This window comes from Drosophila albomicans, chromosome 2R, assembly GCF_009650485.2.
Source record: "Drosophila albomicans strain 15112-1751.03 chromosome 2R, ASM965048v2, whole genome shotgun sequence".
In the NCBI taxonomy this organism is placed as follows: domain Eukaryota; kingdom Metazoa; phylum Arthropoda; class Insecta; order Diptera; family Drosophilidae; genus Drosophila; species Drosophila albomicans.
This window is the reverse complement of record NC_047631.2, coordinates 23,014,758-23,030,090: the sequence shown is the minus strand read 5'-3', so window position 1 is coordinate 23,030,090 and position 15,333 is coordinate 23,014,758. Positions and strand designations below refer to the sequence as shown.

At 39.7% G+C, this 15,333-nt stretch overlaps 2 protein-coding genes across 6 annotated transcripts; one reads left to right on the top strand and one right to left on the bottom strand.

Annotated features, from left to right (window-relative positions):
* Positions 1 to 121: 121 nt before the first annotated feature.
* On the top strand, positions 122 to 2,323 carry LOC117576212 (uncharacterized). 2 transcript variants are annotated; one of them, XM_034260818.2, is made up of 4 exons: positions 122 to 198; positions 729 to 1,339; positions 1,406 to 1,555; positions 1,617 to 1,745. In XM_034260818.2, the coding sequence occupies exons 1-4, from the start codon at positions 143 to 145 to the stop codon at positions 1,619 to 1,621; spliced, it is 822 nt and encodes a 273-aa protein (XP_034116709.1). In that variant the 5' UTR covers positions 122 to 142; the 3' UTR covers positions 1,622 to 1,745. The 2 variants fall into 2 exon arrangements, with proteins under 2 accessions (XP_034116709.1, XP_034116708.1); XM_034260817.2 differs by having other exon boundaries at positions 124 to 198; positions 1,406 to 2,323.
* LOC117576209 (sodium-coupled monocarboxylate transporter 1) lies at positions 2,225 to 14,097 on the bottom strand. 4 transcript variants are annotated; one of them, XM_052006401.1, is made up of 11 exons: positions 13,981 to 14,097; positions 12,789 to 13,381; positions 11,148 to 11,307; positions 6,205 to 6,270; positions 6,096 to 6,147; positions 5,970 to 6,037; positions 5,749 to 5,903; positions 5,442 to 5,691; positions 4,996 to 5,376; positions 4,760 to 4,935; positions 4,376 to 4,690 (listed from the first exon to the last, which is right to left on the bottom strand). In XM_052006401.1, exons 2-11 carry the CDS (start codon positions 13,358 to 13,360, stop codon positions 4,435 to 4,437), a joined length of 2,136 nt encoding a protein of 711 aa, XP_051862361.1. In that variant the 5' UTR covers positions 13,361 to 13,381; positions 13,981 to 14,097; the 3' UTR covers positions 4,376 to 4,434. The 4 variants fall into 4 exon arrangements, with proteins under 4 accessions (XP_034116705.1, XP_051862361.1, XP_034116701.1 ...); XM_034260810.2 differs by having other exon boundaries at positions 4,378 to 4,690; positions 12,789 to 13,364; XM_034260809.2 differs by lacking the exons at positions 4,376 to 4,690; positions 4,760 to 4,935; positions 4,996 to 5,376; ... (3 more) ...; positions 6,096 to 6,147; positions 6,205 to 6,270 and adding exons at positions 6,368 to 6,696; positions 6,761 to 6,933; positions 6,985 to 7,365; ... (3 more) ...; positions 8,084 to 8,135; positions 8,201 to 8,266 and having other exon boundaries at positions 12,789 to 13,364.
* Between the last annotated feature and the right edge of the window lie 1,236 nt (positions 14,098 to 15,333).

Below are 15,333 nucleotides of genomic sequence, written 5' to 3'. Positions count from 1 at the left end.
TTTCCTTATGGAATATCATTAGCAAATATTACATAACTGTTGGCATACTTCATACAAAATAACCTCAAGACTGATTTGACACTTAAATCAAAGTCAGTGCTGTTTCTCCTGTACTCAATTGCTTTAATGAGCAGAAAAGCTAATGGACATTCAACAAAGGCGAATGTATCAATCAGTACTCATTCTCTATTGTGTGTGGTAAGTACAAAGTTCATTTATTTCTATTTCAAGTTAAAGCTGCTGCAGACAGACCATTCCGTTGGCTGTATAATTTTTGCAATTAGACTTTCGTAATTTGCTTCCAAAGTTCTAATTGAAATGCCATTACCGAGACAAGTTGACAGACAACTGTCACGATTCGAAAATTAAGAAGAAAAAAGGGAAAACGAACGTCAACTTTATGACTTTAATATAAACATAAGACACGAGTCGATTTGCTTGAAAGATGTTAAGATATCATTTTCGAGAGAAGATGCGTATAAAGAAACATTAACTTCCTTTCTTATATTTCGATTATAATTATTCGAATCATATCAAAACTTGACTGGCTTTTTCCTTCATAGCCAATTATGTATATATATATAGGCAAATGAATCAATTCGAAATTTTTGTTATCATTGTGAAATTGCAACCACACGCCCTCAAACACACATTCATACAGAACCCTAAATTAACATAAAAGTATAACTACATATTTTTTGAACCTATTTCTTTAAATTAATGTGTAGTTCAAGCTCCAAAAAGAAGGCATCAAAAACAATGTTTCCCAACTATTGTTTTAAAAAGCAATCCGATGATTTCGGATATGAAGTATTGTATGTGCCTAAGAAAAACTATAGTCCAAGTGCACGTCAATCGAACCGGCCAATGAACGATTCCAATGTCGGAGCACGATCTCGAGCGCAGCCACAGGTATGTTCAAAGTTGTGCTACGAAGATCTCTTAAGGTTGCAGGCTCTTCGGGAGCAGAAAGAACGCGCTGGCCCTAAACCTCATGTGGAGTTCCGTCTGCCCCCCATGGACAAGCAGCGACAATTTGCACATCGTTCAAATGCAGGCTCTACACTAAACGAGCGAGAAAGGTATCTAAAACAGCAGCAAGAAGAAGATGAAGTGGAATCGCCTCCTTGTGCTTCAGATCCTGCTCGTGACATTCAAGACTCCTGCGCAGATTTCTTTAACATAGTCTACGAGAATGTGCTGGAGGCCGTGAATGTAGCTGTTGAACAAACAGTCGATAAACACTTTGAGGAGTTGCTGTCCAAGGTCAATCAGCTAAAGTCCGAGATGTCAGAGCAAGAAAATATGCTTAAACAACTCAATACCGATCTATCTACAAGTAAGAAAAAAAAACGATCTTATTTACCTCATTTGAAAGTGTAATGTATTCTTACGACTTCCTTAGAGATTTCCGAGTTAAGTGATACGAGTCTCAATCAATTCAAATTCATTGCACAAATGCTTATCGACAGCCAGACAATTCACTATAGGGCCATGAATCAGCAGCGCCTGTTGAAGCAGCAAAAGAAAGATGAACAAGATGCGCAGACGAGAAGTATTAGCTCAGACCGCTCACAACATACGGCAAATGCTTACTGTCACTGTCATGTTTCCAGTGTAAAATCGATGCAGCAAGAGCAACAACAACAGCAAATGCCAAGACAACAGCATCAGCTTTGGCAACAGCAAGATCGGAATCCATTTGACTATATTCAAGTGCCCTGTACAAACTGTCATAGGGTATATCCGAAACAAGATCGCCCTGTTTTACGACGAACGCGCAAGGGAACAGCCAGCATGCCAAATTTACATCAAGCTTCAACAGCAACTTCCGCTTCCTCCAACACCAACAGCAATAAGATGAAGCACACTAAACATTCGTCCACGTCAAGTAATTGGAGTCAATTTGGTACTCGGCGTGTGGCTAACACAAACGCACCTCCCGCCAGCTCCACTTTAAAGAAATGCCGTTGTCATTATCATTCACCCGCCCCGACTCAAGGCATTAACTATGTGCTGAGTAATAATTCTTCGCTGGGTCGCAAATTGCGAACGCTTGGCAAAACATTGCCCAGTAGGGAAGATGAGCGAACGCACTCCTGATCCTCTTGATAAATTCAGATTTAAACATTGTCCTCATTGAGCTATGATAGTCAATTTTCGTCCTTTGAAATGTATATTCATATATACCCTTTGGATTAGAATTGACAATCACAACACTATGTCGACAAAGTGTTTTAAGTATGACAAAATTATTATGATTTTATAAATTGAATGTTGTACAAATTTATTATTATATTTAATTAAAGAGTACAAAAGCCTCTGTTTACATTTTTCCCTCAACCTTTAAAACTGGCCAGTGTAAAACATGTTAGACAAAATTACACAAAAATATTTAAATAAATTATTTCCATATTATTGTGCCTAGATAAAGTATTCTTAAATGTTCCATTCATTATACTAATAAATGCATTAAAGAACAATATAAGCAAGTTGTGAAGAATGAAAGATTTAAAGTTTGAAAGGTTTAAATGCCTTGCAATATTTTTTCGACCTTAGTGTGACTGTTCAACTTCTACAAATGGTCGCTGTTTCATGGGTACTGCATCGTATTCCTTGTTCTTTCGGAAGCGACGTTGAAGAAATGGTGCCAGAAGCTCAATATCAACCGAATTCACATCCTGACGGCCAAAAATGAATGTGGCCAGGTTTGAGATTATAATATTCAAAGAGGAGCCCATCATCGTATACATCAAGAATGACATGTGGTATATCGAAGTGCCGCTGTGAGGCTCACTATAAATACAAACAAAAAATAAAATAAAATAAATATCCAAAATTTGTTGTAACAAATCAATTACTCACTATTCAGAAGTCGAATTGAGGTAGCGATTCATATCGAATTCATAGTCGCAATTCTCAACAGAAACTGGCAGCTTCGTGTGACGGAAAGTGCCAGTAAAATTGGCAATCTGTGCATTGACTGCAATCCAAGCCATGATGCTAAACGATATTATGCTGCTGAAAAACATACTCTGAAAATACAGTAGATTTTAGCAATAAAATCATAGGAATCGACAAATATCTTTTCGTTACCTTTTCGCCTACCCAAGGCATCAACATGCCCACGGTAAAGATGCCCAACATGGGTCCATACAAGCTCGATTGAAGTGTTGCTGACAGCTGCAGCACCATGCCCAAATGCTCGACTACATACACCATAAATATGGAACTAATACCAAATATGACCACAACAAGTCGCATCGTCAAGGCTACTGTGCGCTCCGTCATAGGCTTATTCTTCATGCGTGGCTTCACAAAGTCCTCCAGAATAACGGCAGACAAAGAATTAAGTAACGTCGAAAGTGAGCTAAGTGCAGCACTGAAGACAGCGGATACGAAGAGACCTGGCAGACCGGGCACAACTCCCAGCACTCGCATTACCAACAAGGGGACCAACTGATCACGACGTCCGGCCAACTAAATAAAGGAAATTCACTACAATTAAACCAAAAAAATATTCTACTATATGCATACTCACGCCAGTGCTCATTGGATCGCAATCGTAGTAGGTGGCATAGCACACAAGACCCACATAAACACACCCCAAATAAAGAAGGGTCAGACCAATGCTAAAGATGTAAAGCGTATGTTTGATTTCCTTAAGCGAAGGCAAGGACATGAAGCGCTGTATGGTGGCCTGATTAATGGACGTGCTCTGCAGCTTGAACAATGTGCCGCCCACAAACACTGAAAAAACGCTCAAGCGCACTGTGGGATCCAAAGTCCATCTGGGTAAAGAATAGAACAAGTACTTTAAGTATTATAGAATTAATAAAAAAGCATTTGAAGTCTACTAACTCGGGTGCATTGAGACGACCACCATCCGAATTTCGCTGCCAGACAACATCAATGCCACCCAGATCCATCGTTCCCTTGACCATAATAACTATCAGAGAGCCATACATAATAGTACTTTGCACAACATCCGTCCAGACTACTCCCTTGATACCACCGACCGTGGTGTAAAAAGTACAGATGATAATCACAATCGGCGTAATGGTGTGAACACCAATTCCGCTGACTTGGTTAAAGGTCAGAGCTGGCACATAAACGGCAATCGGCAGCCAGATGATCTGCAATTACAATTACATATTTATCCTCTACTATTACTATATTAGAAGTAGTTTAACTTACCGCCTTGAGGACGAAAAGGGAGGCACCAAATAAACGCATACGCCGGCTGAAACGTCTCTCAAAGTACTGAAAGAGTGAGTGTGTGTAAGTATCGGTGTGGCAAATACAAAATTGTTTACAAATTACCAAAATTATGGATGCGATGTTGGTGTTAGTTGCAGAACTAAAAGTTAAAATAAAACTACAACAATTACTTTGGAATAAAGATAATTTATTTGCCAGAAATGAATAAAGAATTTATTGCGCCGTGTTTATCGACTCTTGTAAGTTGAAGAGTTCTTTGTCATCCTTGCTGGATACACTTTCATAACTTCCATACCAATACTTGTGTAACACGGGCGCAACAAGCTCCTTATCGACTTTACGCACATCCTGTTTGCCAAAGTAGAGTGTAGCCAACAGCGAGCAGAGTATCGTTCCCATGGCACCAATGCAAGTATACCACAGGAAGGATACTTCGTGCAAGCTGAAGCTTTTCGAATGTGTCGTCGCCCTATAGAAAAGAATAATAGATTACTGCCTGTAATATGTACAGCATCCTAGTGTTGGAGCAACAACTTACGAGCTGCTTGTGCTGGTGGCATTCCAATTGGCCGCCAACTCGAAACTATAGTCACAATCCTCGACAGAAACCGGCTTGGTGGGAAAGGTCAACTGGCCGGTGGCCAAGGCAATCTGAGCACGTACCACAATATAGGAAACGAAGCTTGCGGCCAACGAAATGCCAGTTAGTAAACTCTGAAATGAAATTAATTTGGTTTAAGAAAAGACAGCAAGAAGACATCTCTTGCGACAAACCTCTGTTTTGACAGTAGGTATTAGCATGCCAATAGAGAAGGCACCCAGCAGTGGACCACAGGTAATGGCAGCCACTGTGGAAGAGAGCTGCATTACCATACCCAATTTCTGTACTATTGGCACACTGGCCATTGAGATGAGGCCAAAGACAATGACTACTGCTCTCAGCACATAGGCAGTCTGGCGTTCGGTTAGAGGACGACTGCGATATGGCTCAATAAAGTCCTTGAGTACGACGGCGGAAAGTGAGTTAAGTGCTGTGGAAAGAGAACTGAGTGCAGCACTAAAGACTCCAGCCACAAAGAGACCCACAACGCCAGGTATGACGCCAGCACTTTGCATCACATACAATGGTATAACCTGGTCCTTGGCGCGTGCCAACTGGAACATAGAAAAATAAATGGTATGTTAAAAGTATACATTTTAATATAAATTTTGCCACTCACGCCCGTTGAGATGGGATCGCAGTGATAATATTCAGCAAAGGCGAGCATGCCAATGTAAATACACATTGCCATGACAATTATAAAACCTGTGAGAGCTATTATCAACGTCTGTTTCACTGCCTTAATGTTGGGCAAGGTCATGAAACGCTGCACCGCTGCTTGGTTAATGCAATTAGCCTGAGTTTTAAAGAAGGCGCCACCAATAAACAGGGCAAGAACGCCCATTCTTACAGTAGGATCGAACGTCATGCTGTGAAGCATTCATACATAACATTACAATATATAATCAAAATCTACTGGTGCTTACTCAGGACCCACCAATCGATCGTATTGGCGATTACGTTCCAAGACCACTGATAAGCCACCCAAGTCATAGGTACCTTTGACTATCACAAAAGCCATGGCGCCCACCATCACAACTCCTTGAATGACATCTGTCCAGACAACGCCCTTAATGCCACCCTTTTAAAATATTTAAACAAATATATTAATAATGCAATTCTAAAAATAAAGAATAAAACAGCTTACAATACTGGTGTAAAGGATGCATATCAAACTGGTTAGCGGGACGATTGTATGAACGCTAAAGCCAGAAACTTAAAAAAATAGTTCAAATTATTTTATCTACGTCGCACAAAATATTTGAAAGATCACCTTGATTTAAAGTCAATGCTGGCACATAAATGCAAATAGGCTGCCAAAGAATCTGTCAAATACAATTAATTAGAAACAAAATCAAAAATAAATTTTCATTTATACTTACATTCATTATTACAAATAAACATGATCCAAAGATGCGCACACGGCGATCGAAACGTCTCTCAAAGTACTGAAACACAAAACGCATTATTTATAATTGCTTAAAGTAAGACAAAGAATAACAGAAAAGTCAGCAAAAAAATGATGTAGTGTAAATCCCATTTTACAAACAAAAATCAATCAACATTTTATTGTATATGTATGTATTCTAAACTTATTAAGTATTTCATTAGAAAACTACTCCGAACTCTCAGCCACTTTTTTAGCCTCCGCTTTAGTCTTAAGGCTAAATAGTTCTTGCAAGCCAATTGCCTGATAATTTTGCTTAGGCAAAAAGCGTCGCATGCAGGGTGTAATTAAAGCAGGATCTAACTGCGAGACATCCTGCCAGCCAAAAACGAAGCTGGCCAACAAGGCAACCACAGTGCATATAACACCACCCAGTGCAGTGTACCAGAAAAACGATAAATGATATATATTACGCTCCGGGGAAGGACTGTAGTGAAATGAAGAGAAAAAAACTATTTTTAGTTGGATTCCTAATATCGTCTTATACATACGTGTAGTTGTGTATTGTCTCCCAAGCAGTGGCGTAATCAAAAGTATAATTGCAGCCAGTAACCGAGACAGGCATCTTTGGATAACGTATCTCGCCGCTCATTTGTGCCAGCTGCGACTTCAAGCAAATCCAAGCCAGTGTAATAAATGACACACAACTGCCAGTAAGAACGCTCTGTAAAAAAATTAAATTTGTACTGCAGAAATTTCAGAGATTGAATTATACCTTTGCATTAATCCAAGGCAGGCAAACACCTATGGCGTATATTCCCAATAGAGGACCCATCGACACAGCTGAAGTCGTGGTGGCCAATTGCAGAACCATGCCCAGCTTTTCCACAATGTTTACTAAGCCCATGCAGGAAAAGCCAAAGAAAACCACAATGGCACGAAGCAATATTGCTATTTGCCGCTCAGTAAGCGGCTTCTTAAGCAACGGTCGTATCATATCCTGTGAGATGACGCACGCCAATGAGTTGAGTCCTGTGGAAAGTGAGCTCAGTGCAGCACTAAATACGCCAGAGACAAAAAGTCCTGGCAGACCAGGAATCGATCCTAATGTGCGCATCATTAGCAGCGATGGCAATTGATCGCTGGCCTTGGCAAGCTTAGGAAATAAACATTAATATCATTATTGGATTGACATTTTCTGTTCCTACCTTGGTGCTAATTGGATCACAATCATGGTATACCGCATAAGATACTAGACCCATATAACAGCAGCAGCTTAAGAGAAATATAAGCAGAACTGTGAATATAAACATGGTCCACTTCGCATGTCTATAGCTGGGCAGTGATAGAAATCGTTGAATGGACACTTGATTAACATCTGACGATTGAATCTTATGCAATGTACCACCGACAATGACAGATAGCATAGACAAACGCACCGTTGGATCCCAAGTCCACCTGTGGAAGCAATAAAGTTGTGCAATTAATCAGTCAGACAGAGAAAGCAAGAGTGTTGACGGCTTACTCAGGTGCATTAAGACGCCCACTCTCTTGATTGCGTTGCAACACCACAGAGAGACCACCAACGTCGTAGGTGCCTTTAATACACACTGTCAAAATAGAACCGTACATGACAAAACTCTGTACAACATCTGTCCAAATGACCGCCTTCAGACCGCCCTGGCAATGGCAAGCAAATGTGTATTGTACTCATAGTCCATTCACTCAGCAATTTAATTAAATCTTACCACACACGTGTAGAAGGTGCAGATAATACACACAATGGGCGTAATAACATGGATGCTTGTGCCAGTCACTGCAAAGCACAATGTAGTGCACAATGTGTCTATGGAAATTCGAATGTCAAAACTTACCTTGATTGTAGGTGAGAGCCGGCACATACATGGCCACTGGCAGCCAGAGCAGCTAAGGACATACAAGACATTCAGTTGACAATTTTAAAAGATTTCTGTGTGTTTTAATATGCTTACCATGCTGATAATAAACAAAACGGATCCAAAGTTTCGTATGCTGGAATCATAGCGCCGTTCAAAGTACTAAATACAATAAAAATCGTTAGCTTAAAGAAAACAGTTTCAAATTTATGAATGAATTGTGTAAAATGCAAACTTAATGTCGCTGGTGCATCCTTAAATGAAGTGTACATTCTGAATTAAGGCAATATTCAATAGGTATATTGTTGCTTGTTAGTGACAGGCCTAAATAAAAATAAAATAAAAAAAATAGAGCTCCATTAGTCAGGCTGTTAGTTACAAGTTGCAGTTAAACACGGCGTATACGTAATCAATTTGTTTATTTCAAGGTACAATTTAAGATTTCTCGTTGCCTGGCTTTAGAACAGTGTCATCGAGTTGTACGCTGGCATAATTAATTTTGTAGAAGCCTCGTACACAAGGCGCCAATAGCTCCACATCGATGTCCTCAAGTTCACGGAACCCAAATACGAAACCCGAAAGATACGCACAGATGATGCCCACAAAGGTGGAAAAGAGTGTGTAACACATGAATGACACATAATAGATTTGCTTAAAGAAACCCATAGAACTGAGAGAAAAGAAACCTAATTATTAGCTACTTAGATATTTAGTAGGCCAATTTGTATTCCTTACTCTGGCTCTGCGGCTGTGACATTTGCAGGCGTGACCAAAGGCTGTTCGAACTGATACTGACAGCCCTCGACGGTCGTTGGTTTGCTTTCATAGTGCAACTCGCCGCTATTCATTGCCATTTGGGCATTTAGGCAGAGCCACGTCATAAAGATGAAGGAACAAAGGGCACCGAAAAGCGCACTCTAAAAGCATCAAAGCCATAGATTAGTCACAATTTGCATGGAAAAACCATTTGCAAAACTGAAATACAAACTTTTGTATTAAGACGGGGGCACAACAGGCCCACAACAAACAAAGCCATCAACGGCCCTTGGGCCAAGGAGCTCAGAGTCATGGATAACTGCATGACATGTGTGCCCATACGTTCGACCACGAAGACCAAGGCAACACTTGCTGTTCCAATAATGACCGTACAGAGGCGCATAGTTATCGCAGTTAGGCGTTCACTCATTGGTTTCCTGTACAACGGTTTAATGTAATCCTCCAGAAAGACGGCAGCCAGTGAGTTGAGCCCGGTGGATAATGAACTAAGTGCTGCACTAAACACACCAGCCACAAACATGCCCGATAGACCTGGAATAGAACTCAGCGTATCCATCACAAGCAATGGCACCAACTGATCCTTGGCCTTAGCCAACTGCAAGATACACGCATATTAGTCATAAGTTCCGTGTGGACAAAAGCGACACGCGTCACATGCCTTTGTGGTCAACGGATCACAGTCGTAGTAGGTGGCAAAGAGCAGAACACCATTATACATACAAATGGCTGTTAATGCAATTAGACCTAAGATAAATAACAACGAGGCTTGCTTCATTTCCTTAAGCCCAGGCAGTGACATATAGCGTTGTGTGATAATTTGATTGCAGCCCAAATTATATGTGGAATGCACCGTATAGCCGACAAATACAGCAAACGCGGACATGCGTACCCTCGGATCGAGTGTGAATCTATTTGAAAGTACACATATTTATGATTTTCAGCATTGTGTATTGTGCGACACCTACTCGGGCCATTCGAGACGTCCACTGTCGAGATTGCGTTGTATGACCACACCCAGGCCGCCCACATTCATGGTCCCCTTAATGACGACAAAGAATATGGCGCCCACCATAATTACGGTTTGAATGACATCCGTCCAGACGACAGCCTTCAAACCGCCAACCGTGGTGTAAAATATGCAGACAATGCAAACCACAGGCGTGATAATATGTACATTTATGCCAGTCACTGTAAATTAACGAACTCAGCTTCGAGATCAGAAAAATGTTGAGTACTTACCTTGGTTGAAGGCCAATGCTGGCACATAAATCACTATGGGCAGCCAGATCAACTATTAGAGTAAATTTGTAATTGGTTAATATTCGAACAATTTAAAATAATATTTGGTCAAATCAATTAAAACTTACTGTGGTTATGGTAAAAAGTGCTGAGGCCACAACACGGACGGTTTTGTTAAAGCGCAGCTCAAAGTACTGGAAATATTTTTTTTTGTTTTTGTTGTGTTTTGTTCTCTGTTGTTGTCGCTTTTCATTTGATATTCACATAAACAATAGACACGAACGAACGAACGCACGCAAACATATATAGCCTGACAACGTGGCGCATACATAATCGAATATTACCCATACGCCATGTAAGCCAAACATGGTAGCTAGCTTATGAGCAACGAACAAATTTCCGTCTGCACAGCCAAAACAATTGGCTGTTGCTCTGTCTCTATCTCTATGTAGTAGACGAAGCTCTTATTTGGAATTTCGGGCAAAACGCACGCAAATATTTCACATAAAACAACAACTCGAGTGGGGAAAACAATGCTTTCGCTTTTCACATTTGGTTTTGGTTTTTGGTTTTCCTGGTGCGAGTAATTCTGCTACATGACAGGCAAATAACTTGTACACATATTTGTCTAGTGTCTGGTCTACGCTTTTGTTTTCCAAAAACCGATTCGATGCGTCTATTTTTATTTTACATACACAACTGCAAGTAGAGCTCTGTCCAGATATTATGACCGAGCGTGATTCTCGCTGCGATTTAAATAACGACATCATAAATATGCCATTGCAGTATGAGATAACGCAGTCTTTCGACTTTCGACTTACACATTAGCATGCACGAATAAATCACAATTTACAATACAATTTACAGACAACAGCCAGGCTTAAAGAAGTTAAATGTGTAACAATTGTTATTGTGCAATTCATGCTATAAAATATTTTTCAATCTAAAGGGAAATAAAGTGCGCACTCACATACACACACACACACACAAAGACAGAAATACTGAAATCAGACAACGTTCAGCTTACCTCATAGCTGGATGTCAACTGCAGATTGCAGAAAACGGGCAAAAAGATGTACCACGATATCAATCCCGATATGGCCAGCGTGATGAGTATGAATGCATATTGGGTACCGTAGACGTAGATCTCCGTTGATGTGCCCAGCAAAGAAATGCCCGAAACAAAACTGAAAACAGAAATTTGTCATAAAAACATTTAAGTGATTGAGCAATAAAATTTAATAAAGTTTTGAAAGCAGTTTCCACATTTAAGAGCGTAATCATAATTCAAGTCTGATGGTAAATGTCACAACAATCATTTCAATTTAGCCTCTAAACAAATGCATTGCCTCCAACCGAAACTAAAGTGAAATAAAAGTTTATTTTTTTTTTTGCTCGCAGACCAAAACACCATTAAAAGTTGATAACGAGTGGCGTTGAAGTATGCAGATGCAAGCACGGGACCTATTTAATAAATCGAGAGAGAGAGAGAGAGAAAGAACGAAAAACATAATGGAACATCTCAAAAGAATCTGGGAAAAAATGCTGGCATGTAATTGTAATTCAGAGCACGTCGCCAGAATTTGTTGCAGAAAGCAAAACGACTACAAACAGAATGCCATAACAATAAAAGGCGCACAAAACAATTGTCAGGCAAGGCAAATGACCAAAAGCAGGACAGGAGAATCACAAGCATTCCTATTGCCAGTCATTAATGCGGTGACAATACGCCCGGGACAAAGCAGAACACAGCGGCAAAAGGTGCTTGACCAAACGTGTCAAATGGAATGGCCCCAGGACCAAGGTCGAGCCAAAACAAAAAAGTAATTTGGCAAATTATTTGAGTTTGCGGCTGCCGTAAGTTTAAATAACTTCAATCAGGCTTAGTTTGAGGGTCCGGCTTTGCAACGAAACGAGCTGCTAAATTGTATTTATGCGTCAGATTCTCTTGTATTTACCGGCAAAAGTTCCGCAAGTTTTCGAGTCATATCAAAGAGCATTATCTGCATAATCATCAGCCATAATAAACTTGACCCTGACACTGAATATTTTATCGTACTATCTACTTCGAACGACTGCTTTCTGTATTCCTCGGCAAGTTTAAATAAAATTCTATTGTTTGGCCTCACAAAACAACGGTACACGGTCCAGACAACGCAGCGGAGCGCTGGGTTGGCATTTTGTCTACGATTTCGCTGGATCACGCATACGCACGGTTAAACGCGAGCCCCTTGAAGCAAATGATGTGAAATTAGGCGCATATTTTTGATTGATTTGCAGAAAAACGGCCCCAAAAATATTGACTAAGCAGTCAGACGTACAAAGGACCAAAGCATATAAATCGAAAATTTCAAATGTATTTATCTTTAAATATAAATAAGTAGTAGCCACTTGCGATTTCATTAACAATGTTCTTTAAGTTCTATGCTATAAAAACTAATTTAATGCAACTCAAATTGGCTGAAAATAAATGGGCCAAGTTCGTGCAGAATTCAATTTGTAAATATAATTACAAAACTGCCCGAACAGGCCGCATATCACTCGTACCCATCTTGCGCCTCATTCGACCAATTAAATGTGTCTCGTATATCCTGTTGTGCCCAGAGTGGCAAACCACCCAGCACATTTACATAGAGCAGCTGTAACTGTGTCTGCGGTTGTAACTCACCTAGCCACCAGTGACAGCGCGACCGGAAACACTTTCATTTTCCGTCCACCAACCAAGTAATCCAATGCTTCCGAACCGCGACGCTCCTCGTTGCCAGCAGCGCCAGCGCCATCGCCATCCTTCTCATCGGTGGGCACTTGGCCCTTTTCCTTTTTCTGTTTCTTTTCGATGAATCCGAAATAGAAGCCAATTACGGCACAGACCACCAACATGGCAATGAAAACAATATAATCAACAATTCCAAAATGTTGCAGAGCTGTGCTTAAATCGCTCACGCTGAGCTTCTCAATGCCTATTGCTGCTGTTGCTGTTGTTGTAGCTGCTGTGGTTGCTGCTGATGCTAGCTCTGCAGTAGTTGCTGCTGTTGTTGCTGCTGCTGTCGTTGGCATCGTGGTTAGTGAGGCAGTACTGGCGATGCTGTGGGAACTACTTGGTGGCTTTGGTGTTGATGTTGTGCTGCTAATTATGAACTGGACTGTCTGAGTAATCGCATTGGCCACCGTTGACGTTGAATCAGTCGACGGCAATGGATCCATTGTCGTCGTTCCCGCTTCCTTAATTGTCGTCGACATAATTCTGTAGACCGCAAGTTGCTTTAATGTGTTTATTTTTATTGACTTCCTGTCGTGTTGTCGTCGCGCACTTTCAGCATACAGCTTTGATTACTTTTGTATTAGTTTAGCCGCAAAAACACGCACACACTCACAATCAAGCATAGACAAAACTACAAATGTTGCAAGTTTCTTCGATTTTTCATTAAGTTCTTGTCACTAGTTCGCTGTGTATCCTAATGACAACCACTTGCAACTTTGCTCATCTGCTTCAAGATAATACTTTCTTTGTTGAATTTAATATGCTGAATGTGTCATGGTTTTCAAAACAAAGCTTTATTATTAAAGTAAACTAAGTTGGTTAAAATTAAGCTATTTCATTCAAGCACATTCAAACAAAGGCACAATTCTTACAAAACTTAGATTCAAAGCTGTTATCTTTAAACGCATTCACACTTTTAATTTACTGTATTTAATAAATAGCTTTGTATAGTTTATGGTTCACAAAGGCTAATTAATATTTCATCACACATTTACGGCGATAAAAGATTTTTTAGTTTCAACAAATTGTGAGCAAACAACACGACACACGACAGATAATGTAATATTATTCGTTCTTTTTTGTTAAAAAAAAAACTCACAATTAATCCTTAATCGGAAGGATAACAATCGCACTTAATTAAGTTTTCTCTTTTACGATGGACCTTACTCCGGTGACACATGCGAAACGTACAGCCCGCAACAAGTAACTGAACTTAAAACCGACACGGACAGAGCATCTTCAATGCGTTTGAGATGAGCATCGCTTATCAGAGACGATCTCATAATTCATGTAAATCGTATAAGCACGCCAGACTTTGTGTGGGTGTGGGCATTATCACTAGATTTAGCTTGAGTATTCACATTGGATAGATAAATTCATACCCCCAAACGACTCTAGGCACCAGTTTTGTGGGTAAGTCCGTGCAATGCCATTAAATTTATTTAGAGTAAGTCGTCGACTTCTAGATTTTATTATATGGATTTAGGTTTTTTCCTACCGTCTCGCATTTTACAAGCCAACTTCAGACAGGTATTCTGTTGCAAGTTATGATTGCGTGATGAATGGGATTTAACTGCTACTTGCGAGTAGCTACTGGTTTTCTTAATATTAAGCAACATATGAATAATGCGTTCTGAGTGAACCTAACTTTTCATTCATGAAGAAACAAATTTTCACTAATGCTTCTTCCTTTCACTATTGACAGACAAAAAGTTTTTTAGTTTTTTTTTTTAATTTTGTTGTCGTTTGTTGCACAGTGCTATGGCAAGTTCGGGCCTTCAAATATTAAATGAGTATTGGCTTTATCTCCTTAAAAAGGATTATGCGTGAATGGCACACGTACACTAAAAAATTATTGCTAAATTTACGAGCGCTGTATTTTGCCTAATCTCACATCAAAATATTTTTAGTGTAGGAAAAGTTTTCGGTACCAAAATAGAATATTACATAAAAAAAACACACAAAAACACTGTGCTCTCTGATCTCAATTGCAAATAATGTCTGGCAGCTTAAATATTTATACTATCAAGATAGAGATAGAGAGTCATAGTTGTTACTTCTGTGCACAATTGTTGCTTCATTGTCGTTCTCGGTGCATTGCAATGTGTTTGCTTTATTGAGATCAACTAATGCACATTAATAGTCATACAATGGCACAGAATACACTCACAGTCCTGAATGCATATGAATTGTGTATCAATTTAGGCTGGAAATACATAATGACCATTATAAATAGTTAAATGTGCCACAAAAAAAAAAAACATTGTGCAATTAATCAACCGAAACATATTTATTTAGTTAACTATTTATGGTAACTAATTGCTTTTTGATTGCACAGATTGTGAAAACAAGAACGTTTTGTAATCATTATTGGCATTAGCAGTAAGTCTAAAATAGCAACGCACCACGCAACTCTGCGTGATTATGTAATATACATAAATACGTGCGAAAA